The sequence below is a fragment of the Odocoileus virginianus genome, chromosome 5 (genome assembly GCF_023699985.2).
Source record: "Odocoileus virginianus isolate 20LAN1187 ecotype Illinois chromosome 5, Ovbor_1.2, whole genome shotgun sequence".
NCBI lineage: Eukaryota > Metazoa > Chordata > Mammalia > Artiodactyla > Cervidae > Odocoileus > Odocoileus virginianus.
In genome coordinates, this window is record NC_069678.1 from 63332250 (window position 1) to 63349900 (window position 17651).

General features: G+C 36.7%; 1 protein-coding gene across 1 annotated transcript in view; it reads right to left on the minus strand.

The window, feature by feature from the left end:
• EFCAB7 (EF-hand calcium binding domain 7) overlaps positions 1-17651 on the minus strand; it is a 53582-nt gene that overhangs the window by 8158 nt on the left and 27773 nt on the right. The window contains exons 8-11 of the mRNA XM_020885558.2: positions 15186-15295; positions 9073-9230; positions 8109-8242; positions 5396-5544 (exon numbers count right to left, since the gene is read on the minus strand). Coding sequence (XP_020741217.2) covers positions 5396-5544; positions 8109-8242; positions 9073-9230; positions 15186-15295 — 551 coding nt within the window. The remainder of the gene's footprint in view (positions 1-5395; positions 5545-8108; positions 8243-9072; positions 9231-15185; positions 15296-17651) is intronic.

The following is a 17651-nucleotide window of genomic DNA, read 5'->3' on the forward strand; positions in this document are numbered from 1 at the left end:
AATATATAATTCAGGAAACTGTCAAAGAAATAGCTATGGTTCCAGAAACCTTATGGGCAAAATCCTCTACAGACATATTCAAACCAATTAGAACACAGCTCATAAGATTATAAGTGGATTCTTCCTAGATTATCATAAAGCTTTCTTTTTTTGTTTTTACAAACATGAAAATGTTAGGTCATGCTCTAGGTTTATTAACTTAATAACATAGCACATATCAAAGAATCATTGCCCATCAAAGGCAATACCTTATTGTCTCAGAGTACTTCCAGATATCAGTCAAAACTAAGTTAGTCAAAATACCTTTAGGTTTTGTATTAATTCTTTAAATAAAATGTTACCACATGTGTATATTCCCATCATTAATGGAAACACTCAACATTTTTATACCAATTAATTAATTACAAATTATTACTTTCTCACTGTATTACCATTTGCTGGTATAATACTTTCAATCCAACAACTCTATAACCTTTACTGAATAAGGAGAATTTCCTCATTATGATTCTATAAATCAAGAAGTATCCATGCTCAGAACAAAATTTTTGGATGCCTCAATACCAAATCCTGACATAGTATTGTTTATTGATGAGGTTATATTAAAAAATAAAAAGGACAATATAGGCTTGACATACAATAAGTAGCCTAGTCTCTTTGTAAAAATCTATTTCCTTATCATGAAATAGTTTAGCTCAAATGATTTAAATTATGGCTCTCTCTAATGCATATCAAATTACTAGAAGAAGAGAGTAAAATACATATAAAATAACATCTAGTATGCTCTTAGAATAATTGACCCCTCTTAGGACTGCTTTTGTTGCATTCCTATAGATTTTGCTGCATTCTGTAAAGAAAGCTGAGCGGCTGAAGAATTGATGCTTTCGAATTGTGGTGTTGGAGAAGACTCTTGAGAGTCCCTTGGACTGCAAGATCAAACCAGTCCATCCTAAAGGAAATCAGTCCTGAATATTCATTGGAAGGACTCATGTTGAAGTTGAAACTCCAATACTTTGCCTACATGATGCGAAGAACTGACTCATTTGAAGGGACCCTGATGCTGGGAAAGATTGAAGGTGGGAGGAGAAGGGGACGACAGAGGATGAGATGGTTGGATGGCATCACTGACTCAATGGACATGAGTTTGAGCAAGCTCTCGGAGTTGGTGATGGACAGCGAAGCCTGATGTGCTGCAGTCTATGAGGTCGCAAAGAGTCGGACACGACTGAGTGACTGAACTGAACAGATTTTGTGTGCTTGTCATTTGTCTCAAGGTACTTTTAAAATTTCCTCTTTGATTTCATTATTGACACACTTTTTTTCCTGTAGCGTGTTGTTTAATCTCCACGTAATCATTTTTCTCATTTCTCTTTCTGTGGTTGATTTCCAGTTTCACGGTATTGTGGGTCAGAATAGATGTTTGAAATAATTTCTATCCTCTTAAATTTGTTGAGGCTTGTTTTGTATCTCTGCATGTAAAGAATATTCAGTGTGCATTTGAAAAGAATGTGCTAGGTTTTTTTTTTGGATGCAATGTCATGAAAATAGCAATTAAGTCTAACTGATCTTTTATGACATTTAGGATCTCTGTTGTCGTACTGAAATTCTGTCTGAAATATCTGTCCATTGATGTCAGTGGGGTGTTAAAGTCTCCTACAATTATTGTATTCTCATCAATTTTCCCCTTTATATCTGTCAATATTTTTTTTATGCATTTAGGTGCTTCTATACTGGGTGCACATATGTTAATGGGTGTTATGTTCTCTTCTTGTATCGATCCTTTGATCATTATATAGTGTCCTTTATCTTTCTTTATGGCCTTTAAAGTCTATTTTGTACTGCCACCTACCCCTGATTTCCTGTCATTTCCATTTGCATGAAATATCTTTTTCCATCCTCTCACTTTTGATCTGTGTGTGTCCTTCAACCCTAGTGGGTTTCTTGCAGGCATCATATTGTAGGCTCTTGTTTTATTATCCAACTGCCATTCTATGTCTTTTGATTGGAGCATTCAGTCCGTTGACATTTTATTGATAAATATGTATGTATTTTCATTTTAAACCTTGTTTTTCCAATTGATTTTGCATTTCCTCTTAGTTCTTCTTTTTATTTTTGTTTTTACTTTCGTGGTTTTATGGTTTTCTTCTGCATTATGCTTGAGCTTTCTTGGTTTTGTTTTCTGTGAATCTACTGAATGCTTTTGATTTGTGGCTACCTTATTTTTCAAGTATGTTAACCTATTACTCTATCAGTTTGCTTTAGACTGGGAGTCATATAGGCTAAAACACACTCTAAAAAAAATGTATATTTTGTTACTCCCTTCTCCCACATTTTATTTTGATGTCCTTTTTACATCTTCACGTTTACCCTTTTGCTGTTTGTTGTGGCTATCATCACTTTCACAAATTTTTTTTATATATACTGCCTTATTTGATTGATTTTCTCTTTTCTATAGATTCTTATTTCTTTTCTATTTATAGAATAACTTTCAGTATTTTAATATAGGTTTAGTATTACTAAATACTAAAAAGAATTTAGTATTCTTTTAGCTTTTGCTTACTGAAAAACTTATCTCCCCTTTCTATTCTAAATACTCTTGCTGGGTAGATTATCCTAGATGCCAGTTTTTCCCTTTCAGGACTTGCTACTCTCTTCTGGCCTGCAATGTTTCTGTAGAACCTCATCTGCGGAATGCTGCCTACAACCTCACCTCAGCCCTGGGGATCAGGCAGTCAACCTGGATGTTGCTGAGGCGCTGTGTCACGGAGCCACCAGTGCAGAACCTTGCGCAGTTTCACTGAAGCCAGGCCCTGGGACCCACCAGTCACATATAGTTGTGCTCCTGAACACAACTGTGTTCACTGGGGAATCAGGGCAGACCCCAGCATTCTCTCTACATGTGCACACCCACAAAACCCGCAGCTGCTAACTCCAGACCTGCCCCAGCCATGGGAGCACCAGTAAATCCATGCAGGTGTTCCACAGGCACTGAGGTTATAAAGGTCCTGGCAACATACATCCACCAAAGTTGCAAAGCCTCAGGACAAGGCTGATTTCAGCCCAGCTTCTGAAATCAAGCAGTCCTGGGGATCAGCTCAGATTTCATCTCTGCCTCCGCACGTGGGCAACTGCAGAGCTTACATGCTCAAGAGCTTGTGGAGGCAGAGCTGCACCCACTGTGAGGTCACTGGAGAATGAGGCTGCTAGGACTGGGCCCCTGTCCCTCCCTTGCCTGCATAACAGAACTTCTATAGAGGACACGGGCTTTGTTCTGTGCATGCTCCCAGTTGCAGCCTGGACCACACTCTAGCCCCTTCAAGCTGCTCCCATGTAGCCAACTTTAGTCCTATACCCAGGTCTGTCTGCTGAAGTCTGGGTGTCACCACGAGCCACTGTGCACGCCAGCAGCTGCGGCTCTCGGGCTGCGGTATGCAGTGAGGTGGCCAGGACCATTAATGCTGGTCTCAATCTGTTCGGCCTGCTCCGAGCCAGCTGCTGACTCTCCGCTGAGCCTCTGAATCTCCCCTTCTGCCCAGCTGATCTCCCAGTTGGTGAAGGGGGTTCCCAGGGTGAGGGAATCTTCTCTTTCACAGATCCCTACCAGGGGTATAGCTGTGTCCCATCCTGATTCCTTTTTCGCCCTACCCGTACATGGTGATCTTTCTTGTAGCTTTGGTTGTATATGAGATTTGCTAGTGTCCAGTAGGTAATCTGTGAGAATTACTCCACATGTAGATGTATTTTTGATACATTTGTGGGAAGAGGTGAACTCCATGTCCTTTTATTCTGACACCTTGATCTCTCACCCCAGAACTTGTTCCAAATACGTTCAACCGATCTGCTACAACTCACCTCAATAAACATACTTCTGTAAGTCAGCTAGGGTTGGCTCTTCACTTTTGAAAGTCAAGCAATCACAGACAGACTCAAAGTAAATAAATATACCACTGAGTATGTCAATCAACCAACAGTCTCATCTGAATAACCATGCTTCCCCAATGCCCTTTATAAATAAGATGAATATTCTGTTTTGTGCCTGACCAGCATAGCTCTTCCTTGTAGTAAGCAATCAATTCAGTTTTGTCTTTTTATTTCAGCTGTTAAGTGGTGGTCTCATTGTCCTTTGACATTTCCACTGTATATATATATAAATTTTTTACTTTTGGAACTTCAAACAATGGAATATATTACCTATTAAACAAATAAATAAAATTTAAGTAAAAGATCTTTACCTCAGAAATCCTTCTTGTGATTTCAAAAGTCAATGATATCAGCAAATGCTATTATCTGCTCTTAACTTAAATTTTACCATAACTTAATCTTAAATGCTATATCTGCTTTTAACTTAAAATGTCACAATCGTCTCTTAACTAACTCCTCTGTTAAATAGAAGCATGTGTAGCAGACACAGTATTATTCACTAGATAATCTGTTAGGTGCTGATTTTCACCATGCTTAAAGATGTAAGATTCACTAAATGTTAAAGTAGAATGTAAAAAGTTACTGTAACTATTCACCTCTTATTAATAAAAATGGCAAAAAGAAAAAAAACATAGAGAACTTCTCAGAAAACAAATTCTTGAGGAATTTTAAATGATGTCAAAACTAGGAACTAAACCAAAGTCTCAGTATACCCCAAACTTAAAAGTTGTTTCTGGTAGTGTTACCCTCCTAGGTTGATGTATTTACAGAAAGGAAAGATACTATTTTTAAATTATAAACAAACGTACTGTTAACTAATTTGCGTGGCCTACAACTCTTAAATCATTTATTTTAAACTTTATTAAAGGACACAAAAATATAAAATTTAAGAAATAGGCCTAATTTTTATTATTCCTCTGGTTTATGCGAGTCTTACTCAACTTTTTATACCTTACATGTTAATAAATAATAATAATCATAGCTGATACATATATAGTGCTTTATAAGAGCCAAGCACTGTTTTAAGTGTTTTACAAATATTAACCCAAGGAGTACCCTTGTGAAAAGATCAGAATTCCAGTTCTCATACAGACGTATTTTTCTTATTATATGAGGGCTTTTATTCCATTAGGACAAAGAGTCTCTGAAGTCTTGGAATAGAAGCAACCATTGAAATTTTAGCAACTCAAATAACCATCACCAATTAAGAAACAACTTTTCATATTACCAATCTTTTTCCTGCGTATCATATGCTCAAACTACTTTTGTTCCTGAATTATTAAAATGCTGTGAGCAATTAAATTTCATATAAGAGCTTGCATAAACTAGCAGAAACATATTGTTGCACCCAGGATTCATTCGTATATTGAAGTTCAAGGATTTGAGAGCCCAATTCAAAAGTCCTGTGTCAAGGAAATGTTCGTGGGGGAAACTATTACATACATTACACCCACAGCAAACTTTAAGGCTGCTTTACCTCCGTCAGTTCCAGAGCTTTATTGTAGCCCATTGAGTGCAGAGTTACCCAAAGATCACGAGGATCTCCTTCTCGATCATTGGCTTCCATCAGATTCAGATCCATAAAGCCCTGTCTTGTTAGTTCATTCTTCTTGGTATCAAAATTCTCTGTCAAAACAACCAACAGTTTCTTCCTTACATATTTTTTTAAGTTCGTACATTTACTAAAATGGCTATATTATTATTCATAAATGTTTATTTTAAAGGAGGCCTTAATAATCTGTGAGCACTATCAAAGTGAAATAAGAATGGCTCAAGGATTTTCCTGGTGGTCCAGCAGTTAAGAATCTCCTGCCAATGCAGAGGACACAGGTTCGATCTCTGGTCTGGGAAGATTCCACATGCTGCAGGGCGACTAAGTCTGTGACACAACTCCTGAGCTGTGCCCTAGAGCACGCACGCCCCAACTACTGAGGCCACGCGCTGCAACTAGAGAAAGCCTGCGCGCAGCAACAAAGACCCAGCACAGCCCAAAATAAATAAATTATAAATAAATAAAGACCATGTTTTAAAAACAAAAAGAATGGTTCAAAACATGTTTGAGAGATACTGTTCTAATTTCCCACAACTCAGTATAAGCACTATCTCAGTGTGTGATTTAGTTTTTCAACAAGAGCTGAAGTCATAAATGGTACAAATATTTTTTCAAAATTAAAGGAAATCTTAATTTTTCTGGGTAAATTCCAACCTGCCTGCTTATCAGAGTATATACTAACATATATTTCAAAAATTACGGCCTGTACTGCTGAAGCCAGTACTATATTTCAAAAATTAAAATACTTACTTGCCACCTAAATCCAAATGAATCTGATGTAATATCCCCCAAACTACTGGTATTTCAAAATGGAAAAGTGAATGGTGTCAGATTCAAGAAGACTATTATATGCTTAACTGCTTTAATTTTAACAGAATTGTTCCCTGGTCCTTAAAAAACTGTGAGTTAATAGGGAACACTTTGAAGTCCCTGAATGTCCCACACAAATCTAAGTATGCCCATTTTAACATTGTTTATAAGCAAAAAGTTCACATAGAAATATCAATATATAATTCCTGAATGTGACTATGAAATAGATAAAAAACAGCTACTCATTTTGGATTATATTCTGTTAACTGTCCTACAACAAAGAAAGATTTTATTTTATTTTATTTTCCAACTCCCATCTATAATATGCCCAAGGAAAATGGGTACTCTTATTTGAAACATCTCTTTAATACACCTTACTATGAGAAAAGAGGCAGAGACACAGCTGTTTAAAACTGGTTGACTGATTAATAGTTTAAAATGCTTAGAGTTTGGAAAGTGATTCATAACTTTTGTAAAGACAAAAAAGGAAATGTAGATTAAATTAGATCATAGAGAGATACAGTAACCACTAAAATGGAAGCTGGAGCTACTAAGTAGAAGAGCAAGATGAAAACATTAATATTTGATATATAATACAAAGAAATAATCACTTTCAAGAATAATGTATCTAGGTATAACGCTACAGAGACTATCAATAACTGATCTACTTTTAAAACTTAAAATTATCAATTTTCCATTAATTTTTAAAAGTTTGTTAATACCCAACTTCAAGATTTCCTTTAAAGCTACAGTAATCAAGAGAAGTGTGGTACTGGTGAAAGATGAGACAAATAGTGTTCAGTAGAATAGAACAGAGAACTCAGAAAATACCCATATATTCAAAGGGACAAAGGGAATCAAAATATTATACCATTAAAGTTACAAGATGACTGCATCTCCTTAAAACTAACACTCTATGTGTTATCAATCTTACTAATCAAAGTTTAAAATTATAAATCAACATGTATTTCTTGTTATTGATTACACTACATAAACCTTCAGTTAAAAATACTGTTAATCAGCTACACTCTAATACAAAATAAAAAGTTAATGAAAGAGATTTTTTAAAAAAAACTTTATATTAATAACATTTCTACTTTACTTGCTCTTTAGAAAAACAGATTTATCAGATTCCTCCCTAGGTCACTGACTGCCAAGACCCAGAGGATTAAGACACATTACTACTCCAGTGACAGCAACATGTGAGTTAATCTCTCTCCTGACCACACAGTTGGCTATGGTTTTCTGGCTTTCTCCTTTGACCTTTTAGTCCTCAGCTTAAATACACAAGATCTACCCTATTTTCAGTCTTCTCCCAAGCAACAACTGACTTTGCCTCACTCTCAGTATTTTTCTTTGCCCATTTTAGTATTTTTGGCTTCTATACATCCATGGGTGAACTTTCTTAATTCAACTCAAATACAAAAAACAAAACAATTCTTAACATACGTAAACAGCTTCCTGGAAACCTCTTAATTTTTAGTGGAACTCTAGCCTGTTAGCTCTTTGCTGCCCTCTCCCGGGCATAGTTTGGTTCTCTTCACTTCAGCCTTTACTATCAGGGCTAAGACAAAGTTTTTAATGTTCGAAGCTCCAAAGAACGCAGTAATTGTGAGTAAGTAATTTATATTTTCTTTTAACTTGAGTACTATACCAACTGCCAATTTAAGAAAAATAAATGTTTAATTTGTTATGATCTACAAACAATGCTACTATTTTTAAACTGTCCTAACTGCTGATATATGATGGAGATATTTGATATTTCACTTCTTAAGGATGAAAGGGTATATATATGTATATAACACACCCATTAAGGAAAAATGCTTACCTCGGCAGACAGCCCAAGCATCTTCGTCACATTTCTCACCGCTTGTTCTCAATTCAAAAAAATTATATTCTTCAAGACTAAGAAGACCATTTCCGTCTAAATCAATTACTTCAAATATGTCTGATAAAGTTGACCTAAATTTTTAAAACACAGAAAATTATTTGTCTCTAAGGCAACTAGATTGAAAGTTTCGATGAGGATAACTTTCAAAAGGAAGTAATATCAAGGCACTAAACATGATGAATTCATCTATGAAACAGAAACAGACTCACAGACACAGAGAACAGACTCGTGGTTGCCAAAGGGGAGGGGGAGTTGGGGAGGGCGAGACTGGGAGTTTGGGATCGACACACAGCAAGGTCCTGTTGTATAGCACAGGGAACTATACTCAGTATCTTATAATAAACCATACTGGAAAAGAATTAAATAAAAACAGTATTTGTGAATGACAGAGTTAATGTATCCAAATACACATTCTCTTTTGTCTAGCATTACATGATATAATCAAGCTTCTAAAGCAACCACAGCATCTCAACATGTAGTAGGAACTCAAACAGAAGTTCCCATTTTCTTTTCACCTATCTCCATCTACTTTCTTCCTCTCTACTGGTAGCTAGATCTTACTTATTACATATGTAGAATATGGGAGAACTACCCTATGTGGATTTCATATTAGACGGTTATCTAAGACAATAGTACAATTAGCAGGACCTATTTCTAGTGGAGGAGAAATCAGTAAATTTGTAACTAAAGTTGACTTGCCAACTATATGGAATCCAGAAATAAATGGTAATCCCAGACCTATGAATAGAAGGTCACAGTCAGATGCCTAGTGGATGAGTTGAGCTACTGATTAGAAACTGGGGCTGGGGTTTGTAGCTAGCCAAAGGAAAGGATGGAAGGCAGGCTACTGATACATATCCGGCCTAGTGTTATACCTCTAACTTTAATAAATAAAACTTACCTAAATTCCTTTGTAAGAAATAATTCCCCTGTTTCATCTCTATATACAAGTTGGGCTTCTTCTGTTATTGGTTTTATTTCTTTTCTTAGCCTGCAGCCAGTTGTGGAAGGAACTAACCAGTAAATTCCAGGTCCTAGTTCACCAGTCCACCCAAACGTCTTTTCTCAAAAGAATTTTTAAAACAAACAAACACCATGAGTCTTAATGACTTTTAATCTTTCTTATGAAAGAGAAGCATTAGAAACAGTTTTTTATTTAACCAATATTAACCAATTCTATTATGGTTCTATCAATGTTTTACAGGCTTCAAACTCTTTTTGTTGATGCTAAATCTCGTAATATTAGATATAGTACTTTATATATTTATAAAATAACTAAAATTATAATAGGTTAGAAGTTATATAACTTCTAAATCTTCCCAATATTCTTCAAACATGCCAGTGATGCACTTAGGGGAATAGTTTTAATTTTTTTGGCTGTTTTTAAAATGGGGTGTTGGATAATCTTGCTACCCACACTCTTTCATACTGAATGATTATAGCATGAAAGATTAATGTGTATTTGGAAAAGATCTGCTATCTTTTATGTAAATTTCTGGTATATTTTATGTAAAGTTACATAGTTTATATAAAATTAATGACTATTAATTTAATATACTCACTTGAAGGCAGTGGACCTTAGGAAACAAAGCAAATTGTGATTCTATAAAATTTTCTAGAATTTAAAGTATTTTCAACATTTAATAGCATTAAGGGAATTAATGCTAAGTCCTAACTAAAGTTTCTAAAATATAATACTATGTACTTTATCCTTTAGTATTAACAACTAGTTACAAAATATTTGTTATATTGAAAATGGTCTTTAATAAAATACTATTTTGAGTTTTGACTGTGATGCAAATATTTCAACAGGAAACAGAGAAAAAACTTTAAGTAATTTTTCTGGGTTACAGTTGCCTAATATGATTCATATTCCATTCAATATCATGGTAATCCAAGTCTATGCTCTGACCACTAATGCTGAAGCTGAAGAGAAAACCTACAAGACTTTCTAGAACTAAAACCCAAAAAAGATATCCTTTTCATTATAGGGGACTGGAATACAAAAGTAGGAAGTCAAGCAATACCTGGAGTAACAGGCAAATTCGGCCTTGAGGTACAAAATGAAGCAGGTCAAAGGCTAATAGAGTTTTCCCAGGAGAATGCACTGATCATAGCAAACACCCTCTTCCAACAACACAAGAGAAGACTACACATGGACATCACCACATGGTCAATACCTAAAATCAGGCTGATTATATTCTTTGCAGCCAAAGATGGAGAAGCTCTATACAGTCAGCAAAAATAAGACTGGGCGCTGACTATGGCTCAGATCATGAACTCCTTATTGCCAAATTCAGACTGAAATTGAAGAAAGTAGGGAAAACCACTAGACCATTCAGGTATGACCTAAATCAAATCCCTTACGATTATACAGTGTAAATGATAAACAGGTTCAAGGGATTAGATCTGATAGAGTGCCTGAAGAACTATGGACGGAGGTTCATGACATTGTACAGGAGGCAGTGATCAAGATTATCCCCAAGAAAAAGAAATCCAAAAAGGCAAAATGATTGTCTGATGAGGCCTTACAAATAGCTGAGAAAAGAAGAGAGGCTGAAAGCAAAGAAGGAAAGATATATCTATTTGAAAGCAGAGTTCCAAGGAATAACAAGGAGATAAGAAAACCTTCCTCAGTGATCAATGCAAAGAAATGCAGGAAAACAATAGAACAGGGAAGACTAAAGATCTCTTCAAAAAAATTAGAGATACCAAGGGAACATTTGGTGTTGGAGAAGACTCTTGAGAGTCCCTTGGACAGCAAGAAGATCCAACCAGACCATCCTAAAGGAAATCAGTCCTGAATATTCATTGGCAGGACTGATGCTGAAGCTGAAACTTCAATACTTTGGCCACTTGATGTGAAGAACTGACTCATCTGAAAAGACCCTGATGTTGGGAAAGATTGAAGGCAGGAGGAGAAGGGGACGACAGAGGATGAGATGGTTAGAAGGCATCATCAACTCAATGGACATGAGCTTGAGTAAACTCTGGGAGCTGGTGATAGACAGCAAAGCCTGGCGGGCTGCAGTCCATGGGGTCGCAAAGAGTCAGACATGACTGAGCAACTGAACTGAACCAAACATTTCATGCAGAGATGGGCACAATTAAGGACAGAAATGGTATGGACTGAACAGAAGCAGAAGATACTAAGAAGAGGTGGCAAGAATACACAGAACTACACAAAAAAGATCTTCATGACCCAGATAACCACGATGGTGTGATCACTCACCTAGAGACAGACATCCTGAAATGCAAAGTCAAGTGGGCCTTAGGAAGCATCACTACGCACAAAGCTAGTCAAGGTGATGAATTCCAGTTGAGCTACTTCAAATCCTGAAAGATGATGCTGTTAAAGTGTTGCATTCAATATGCCAGCAAATTTGGAAAACTCAGCAGTGGCCAGAGGACTGGAAAAGGTCAGTTTTCATTCCAATCCCAAAGAAAGGCAATGTCAAAGAATGTTCAAACTACTATGCAACTGCACTCATCTCACATGCTAGCAAAATAATGCTCAAAATTCTCCAAGCCAGGCTTCAACAGTACATGAACTGTGAACTTCCAGATGTTCAAGCTGGATTCAGAAAAGGCAGAGGAACTAGAGATCAAATTGTCAACATCTGTTGGATCACTGAAAAAGCAAGACAGTTCCAGAAAAACACCTACTTCTGCTTTATTGACTATGCCAAAGCTTTTGACTCTGTGGATCACAACAAACTGTGGAAAATTCTTTAAGAGATGGAAATACCAGACCATCTGACCTGCCTCCTAAGAAATCTGTATGCAGGTCAAGAAGCAACAGTTAGAACTGGACATGGAAAAACAGACTGGTTCCAAATAGGGAAAGGAATATGTCAAGGCTGTATATTGTCTCCCTGCTTATTTAACTTACATGCAGAGTACATCAATTGAAATGCCAGGCTGGATAAAGCACAAGCTGGAATCAAGACTGCCGGGAGAAATATCAATAACTTCAGATATGCAAAGGACAGCACCCTTATGGCAGAAAGTGAAGAAGAACTAAAGAGCCTCTTGATGAAAGTGAAAGAGGAGTGAAAAAGTTGCCTTGAAACTCAACATTCATAAAAAAAAAAAAACAAAAAAAAACCTCAACCTTCAGAAAACTTAAGGTTACGGCATCTGGTCCCATCACTTCATGGCAAACAGATGGGGAAATAATGGAAATAGTGAGAGACTTTAAAGACGCTTGCTCCTTGGAAGAAAAGCTATGATCAACTAGACAGCATATTAAAAAGCAGAGACATTACTTTGCCAAAAAAAGTCCATCTAGTCAAAGCTATGGTTTTTTCAGTAGTCATGTACAGATGTGAGAGTTGGACTAAAAAGAAAGCTGAGTGCCGAAGAATTGATGCTTTTGAACTGTGGTGTTAAAGAAGACTCCTGAGAGTCCCTTGGACTGCAAGGGTATCAAACCAGTCCATCCTGAAGGAAATCAGTACCAAATATTTACTGGAAGCACTGATGCTGAAGCTGAAGCTCCAATACTTTGGCTACCTGATGCAAAGAACTAACTTTTGGAAAAGACCCTGATGCTGGGAAAGATTGAAGGTGGGAGAAGAAGGGGACAACAGATGATGAGATGGTTGGACAGCAACACTGACTCGATGGACGTGAGTTTCAGGAAGCTCCGGGAGTTTGTGATGGACTGGGAAGCCTGGTGTGCTACAGTCCATAGTGTTGCAAAGAGCTGGACACGACTGAGCGACTGAACTGACTGAACTGAATGTGATTCAAATATAAATATATGATTTGTAATTCAGATTTCATTGACTGAAAATAAAAGTTTAATTCATTTTAAAAGAATTCACTATTTGTATGAAGTAGCAATATTTGTAAAAATCCAATGTGAACAAAAACACTGGAATTTTACTATTATTTATGCAATATGTACTATAAAACAAGATGATAGAATCCCAGATAAACCTACCTTATACAAATTCTTTCCCATCATAGGATATTTAGAGTGCCAAGACATTTGTATATGAAAACATTTTATTTTCCTGTTGCATGAAAGAAAGCAAAATGGCATCCCTATGAACCTTCTAGGTGCTTTCTGGAGCCCAATGGCTTCCTATAAAACCTAGGAGTTGTCTTCTGTCAAATATATTAAACCTAAGCATTTTCTAGTTGTGTATAAAATAAAAGTGAGTCACTCAGTTGTGTCTGACTCTTTGCAACCCCATGGGCAATATAGTCCGTGGAATTTCTTCAGGCCAGAATACTGGAGTGGGTAGCGTTTCTCTTCTTCAGGGGATCTTCCCAACCTAGGGATCGAACCCAAATCTCCCACATTGCAGGAGGATTCTTTACTAGCTGAGCCACAAAGGAAGCCCATATATAAGCCAATAGGTATTTCTGCTTCAGCACAGAATTTATTGTTGTTTAGTGGCTAGGTCATGTCCAACTCTCTTGTGACCCCATGGACTGTAGCCCACTAGACACCTCTGTTCATGGGATTTTCCAGGCAAGAATACTGTAGTGGCTTGTCATTTCCTTTTCCAGAGGATCTTTCTGATCTAGGGATTAAATCTGTGTCTCCTGCACTGCAGGCAGATTCATTACCACTAAGCCACTTGGGAAGCCCTCAGATGCAAAACAAAGTTGCTCATCCAAATTCTCGATTCAGCCCTGTTTCTGCCCTCACAAGTCAGAGGAATGATAATCATCCTAAAGTGACCATGTCCTATGGTGGATTATAAGAAGAAATCCAATATAATTGAGGGCTATTTTGGAAACCAAACATTGACCAAACTCATCTTTTGGAAGTCATAATCTTTTGGATTGGCCAGATGTAAACTGATATCCATGTATGAAAAACAATTCTCGCTGTTCTCTAATATACGTTCTCTGATGAACCTCCTCATCTCCACGTATAAACTTGAAATGCCATAGTTGGCAAATGGACAGTCTTTCATGGGCACAAAACTCTTCTTAAAGAAAATAACTGTGAAACTAAAAGTAAAAACCCTTTGTAAATATGACATTGCAGATAAACAGAGGAGTAAACAGTAAAGAGGTAAATAGAAACTCATTCAAATTTTACTATAGGCTTGCTATGTACGAAGATTTTTATATATGCAATATCATAAAAAAGTGACTTTAAACAAAACAAAGTGGGAAAGGTATTGTTTCAGACAATGTTTTATCTTAAACTTAACTATGTAGTCACTTTTGGAGAAGAGTTTAGTCAAAACATTAACTTTTGTCATTTTATTTGTTTTTTGCCTTTAACTATTCTTGTCTGTTAGGAAGCCGACAATAAAGACTTTTATATAACATTCCATCAGGGAAATGTCTGTCTGTTGCTGGGCCTATATAAAGATTAAATATGATATTGCAGTAAGCTCTTGAATAGTATTATTCATGCTACTGTGTAGCAGATGTATTTTGTATTTCTCATAAAATAAATAGCCACATTTATGTATCTGCCTCACATATTTGGCCTCTGAGTAAATATATAATTAGAAAAGATCAGAACAACCCCATGGGCAACATACAAAATCATTTGAAAGCATTTCTTCAGATCAATCTATTTTTAGACCCTATGAGGAAAGCCTGAGGATATGAAGTTTTTCTTTTTTGCAGTAGTACTAAAAGTAAGACAAACATCTAGAGGAACTTTTTCAAAGTTGAACTGCTTGAATTTAGGGAAGAAAATTCCCTGGCATCAATCATTTTTATTGAGTATAAGAAAAAAAATGCTCACATGTAGGGGGCATCAGGGTACTAGAAAAAGAGGAAAGTGAACTATAAAGTCACATACAACGTATAAGTTATAAAGTCAAGGCTGCCAATAAATCCTCAATTTTTAAATCTCAGAAAATTAAAATCCTTCACAATTAATAAAAATATATGAATAATGATAAGAATTGTATTTACCTTAATTGAAAGGGAAGAAAAAAAGGTTAAAGATATATAGAAAAACTATTATTTTCCCCAAACTTGAGATCATATAATACCTTTAACTATACATTAGAAAATAAACATGTATACTTCTCTATTTCGTAGTTCGGTAAAACACAAGAGTTGTAGATTTGCTTGACTTCCATTTTCCTTAAGAATATACAAGGCAGTATCAACTGACAACCAAGGGGATGGTTTTCCTGTAAACAAAAAACCCCAAACATCTTAAAATAAGCAATCACTTCTTAGATCTTTCCTATTTTAAAAAGAAGTTAATGGTTTCTTTCCCCTTTGAATAATTTTTTTAAAAAATTCACATCCATTTTTATATGTAAACATTGAAAGACATTTTCAATAAGACAGGTAACTATACAAAGTGATCTTGTTAGAAACATTCTCTATATATACACCTCTAAAAATCATACATTTTTAAAACTCATTAGAGAGCTAAGGTTGCAACACAACCAAGTAGACTGAAATCCAAGGAAAAACTACCCTTTCAAGAAGTGATAAGATGCAAGTACTGGCTTACCTGTAAAGGAGCATAGGACGAAAAGACGTTAGACATCATCTATATGATTTTAACTCCAAAATTCATATTCCCTGATAGACTTTTCCTGGGAACATAAGACCCATATATCCAACTGCCTATTTGACATTTCTACTTGGATTTCTATGTCTAAAACTGTCCAAACACCTGAAGAAAAGAACTGTCCATCTACAGTCTTCTCTATCTCAGGTAAGGGACAGAGAAGAGTATCTCAAACCAGTTGCTCAACCCCCCAAATCCTGGAATCATCTTTAACTTCTTCCATCTCTCACGTGTCATAAACAAGCTTCAGGAAATGCTATGCTTTGACCTTCAAAATACATCCAGAATCTCTACTTCTTATCTCCTTTGCACCTCCATTCAAAGCAAAAGCATCCTTTGCCTTCTCCTGAGTACTCTTCAATCTATTTTCAATATACAACCTGACTGCTCTTGCTAAAATGTCAGAATATGTTCCGTCTCTACTCAAAATCCTCTAACAGAGTTGAAAGTTGGAAGAAAGTTGCTCCCACCCTAACAATGGGGAAAAAAATGCACAAACTACAAAATCATAGCATTTCTTAAACCCATCAGATATGAGGTCACAGGATAACCATGCAGTCTGAAATCCAAGGAAAGACAGACCCTTCTAAGGAGGGATGAGACTCAGGCATGGCTGATCTGTGGTGGCACAGAGGAGAAGAAAATGTCAGGCATGTTAAGTGGAAGAGAGACAGCAGAAGAAACAAAGATGCAGCATTTTCTAAAAACAGTGATGAACATAAATCCAAGAAACTCAGGGCTCTCTAATAGGATAAATACCAAAAAAAAAAAATAAACACAAACAAACAACAACTTGAAAACCTCTCCAAAATTCAAAAACAGCATCAACAAGAAAAACAAAAAACATCAAGACACATATTCAAACTACTGAAAATCAAAGATGAAGAGAAAATCTTGATGGCAGCCTCTTAAGGGTTTTTCATTTCTATTTCTCTCAGAGTAGAAGTCCAGGTTATGGACTTTTACAACATTATGGCAAAAAACAAAACTCTACCTGATTTTGTCCTTGTTTCTCCCTTGTCTTCATCTCTTACCACTCTCTCCTTCCCTACTTCATTATAGCAACTCTAGCCACCTTGTTCTTCTAACACCAGGTGCACTCTACACCTCAGAGCCTCTGAACAGAGGATTCCCTCTACCTGCCCCTTGCTCCCACTCTTCATCCATCCCTTCTGCCACCCCTACATCCACTAAACTTGCTCCCTTGCCTCCTGTGGAAGACAGCAAAAATGGCTCTTCCTGTCTGTATCCACAGCCCTTTGCAATGTGATTTTGCAGTTCTCCCATTAAGAGATCAAATCTATTTCTCCACCTTATAAATCTGTACCTACCTTGTGACCTGCTGTGAACAACACAGAGTAACATCTGTGCCGGTTCTGAGCCCAGGCCTATGCTGCTTCTGCTTTCTCTCTGATTCCTGTTATACCATAAGAACAAGTCCAGGCCAACTTACTAGAGGATAAGAGACTACACAAGGCAAAATCAAGTTGTCTCAGCTGAAGCGAAGTGAAGTTGGTCAGTCGTGTCTACCAGGCTCCTCCGTCCATGGAATTTTTCAGGCAAGAATACTGGAGTGGGTTGCCATTTCCTTCTCCAGGGGATCTTCCCGACCCAGGGATTGAACCTGGGTCCTCCACATTGCAGGCAGACGCTTTACCATCTGAGCCACCAGGGAAGCCTCCCTTGTCTCATGTAAGGCCCACACAAAGAAAAGAGCCCAATCAAGATCAATTAAAGCCAGCCACCAGCTATTCTGCAGCTGATCACAGAGGTATGGGTGAGCTCTACAGAAAAAGCCAAGCCCAGTTCAGACCAAAAAACTGTCCAATAGACCTGCTCATGAGCAAACAAATATTTAATTATTTTAAGCCACTGAGTTTTTTGGGGTAGTTTATTACACAGCAGTTGACAATTAATATAACTCTTTCAAAGTCTGCTCATCGTCAACTTCTAACGAAGCATAC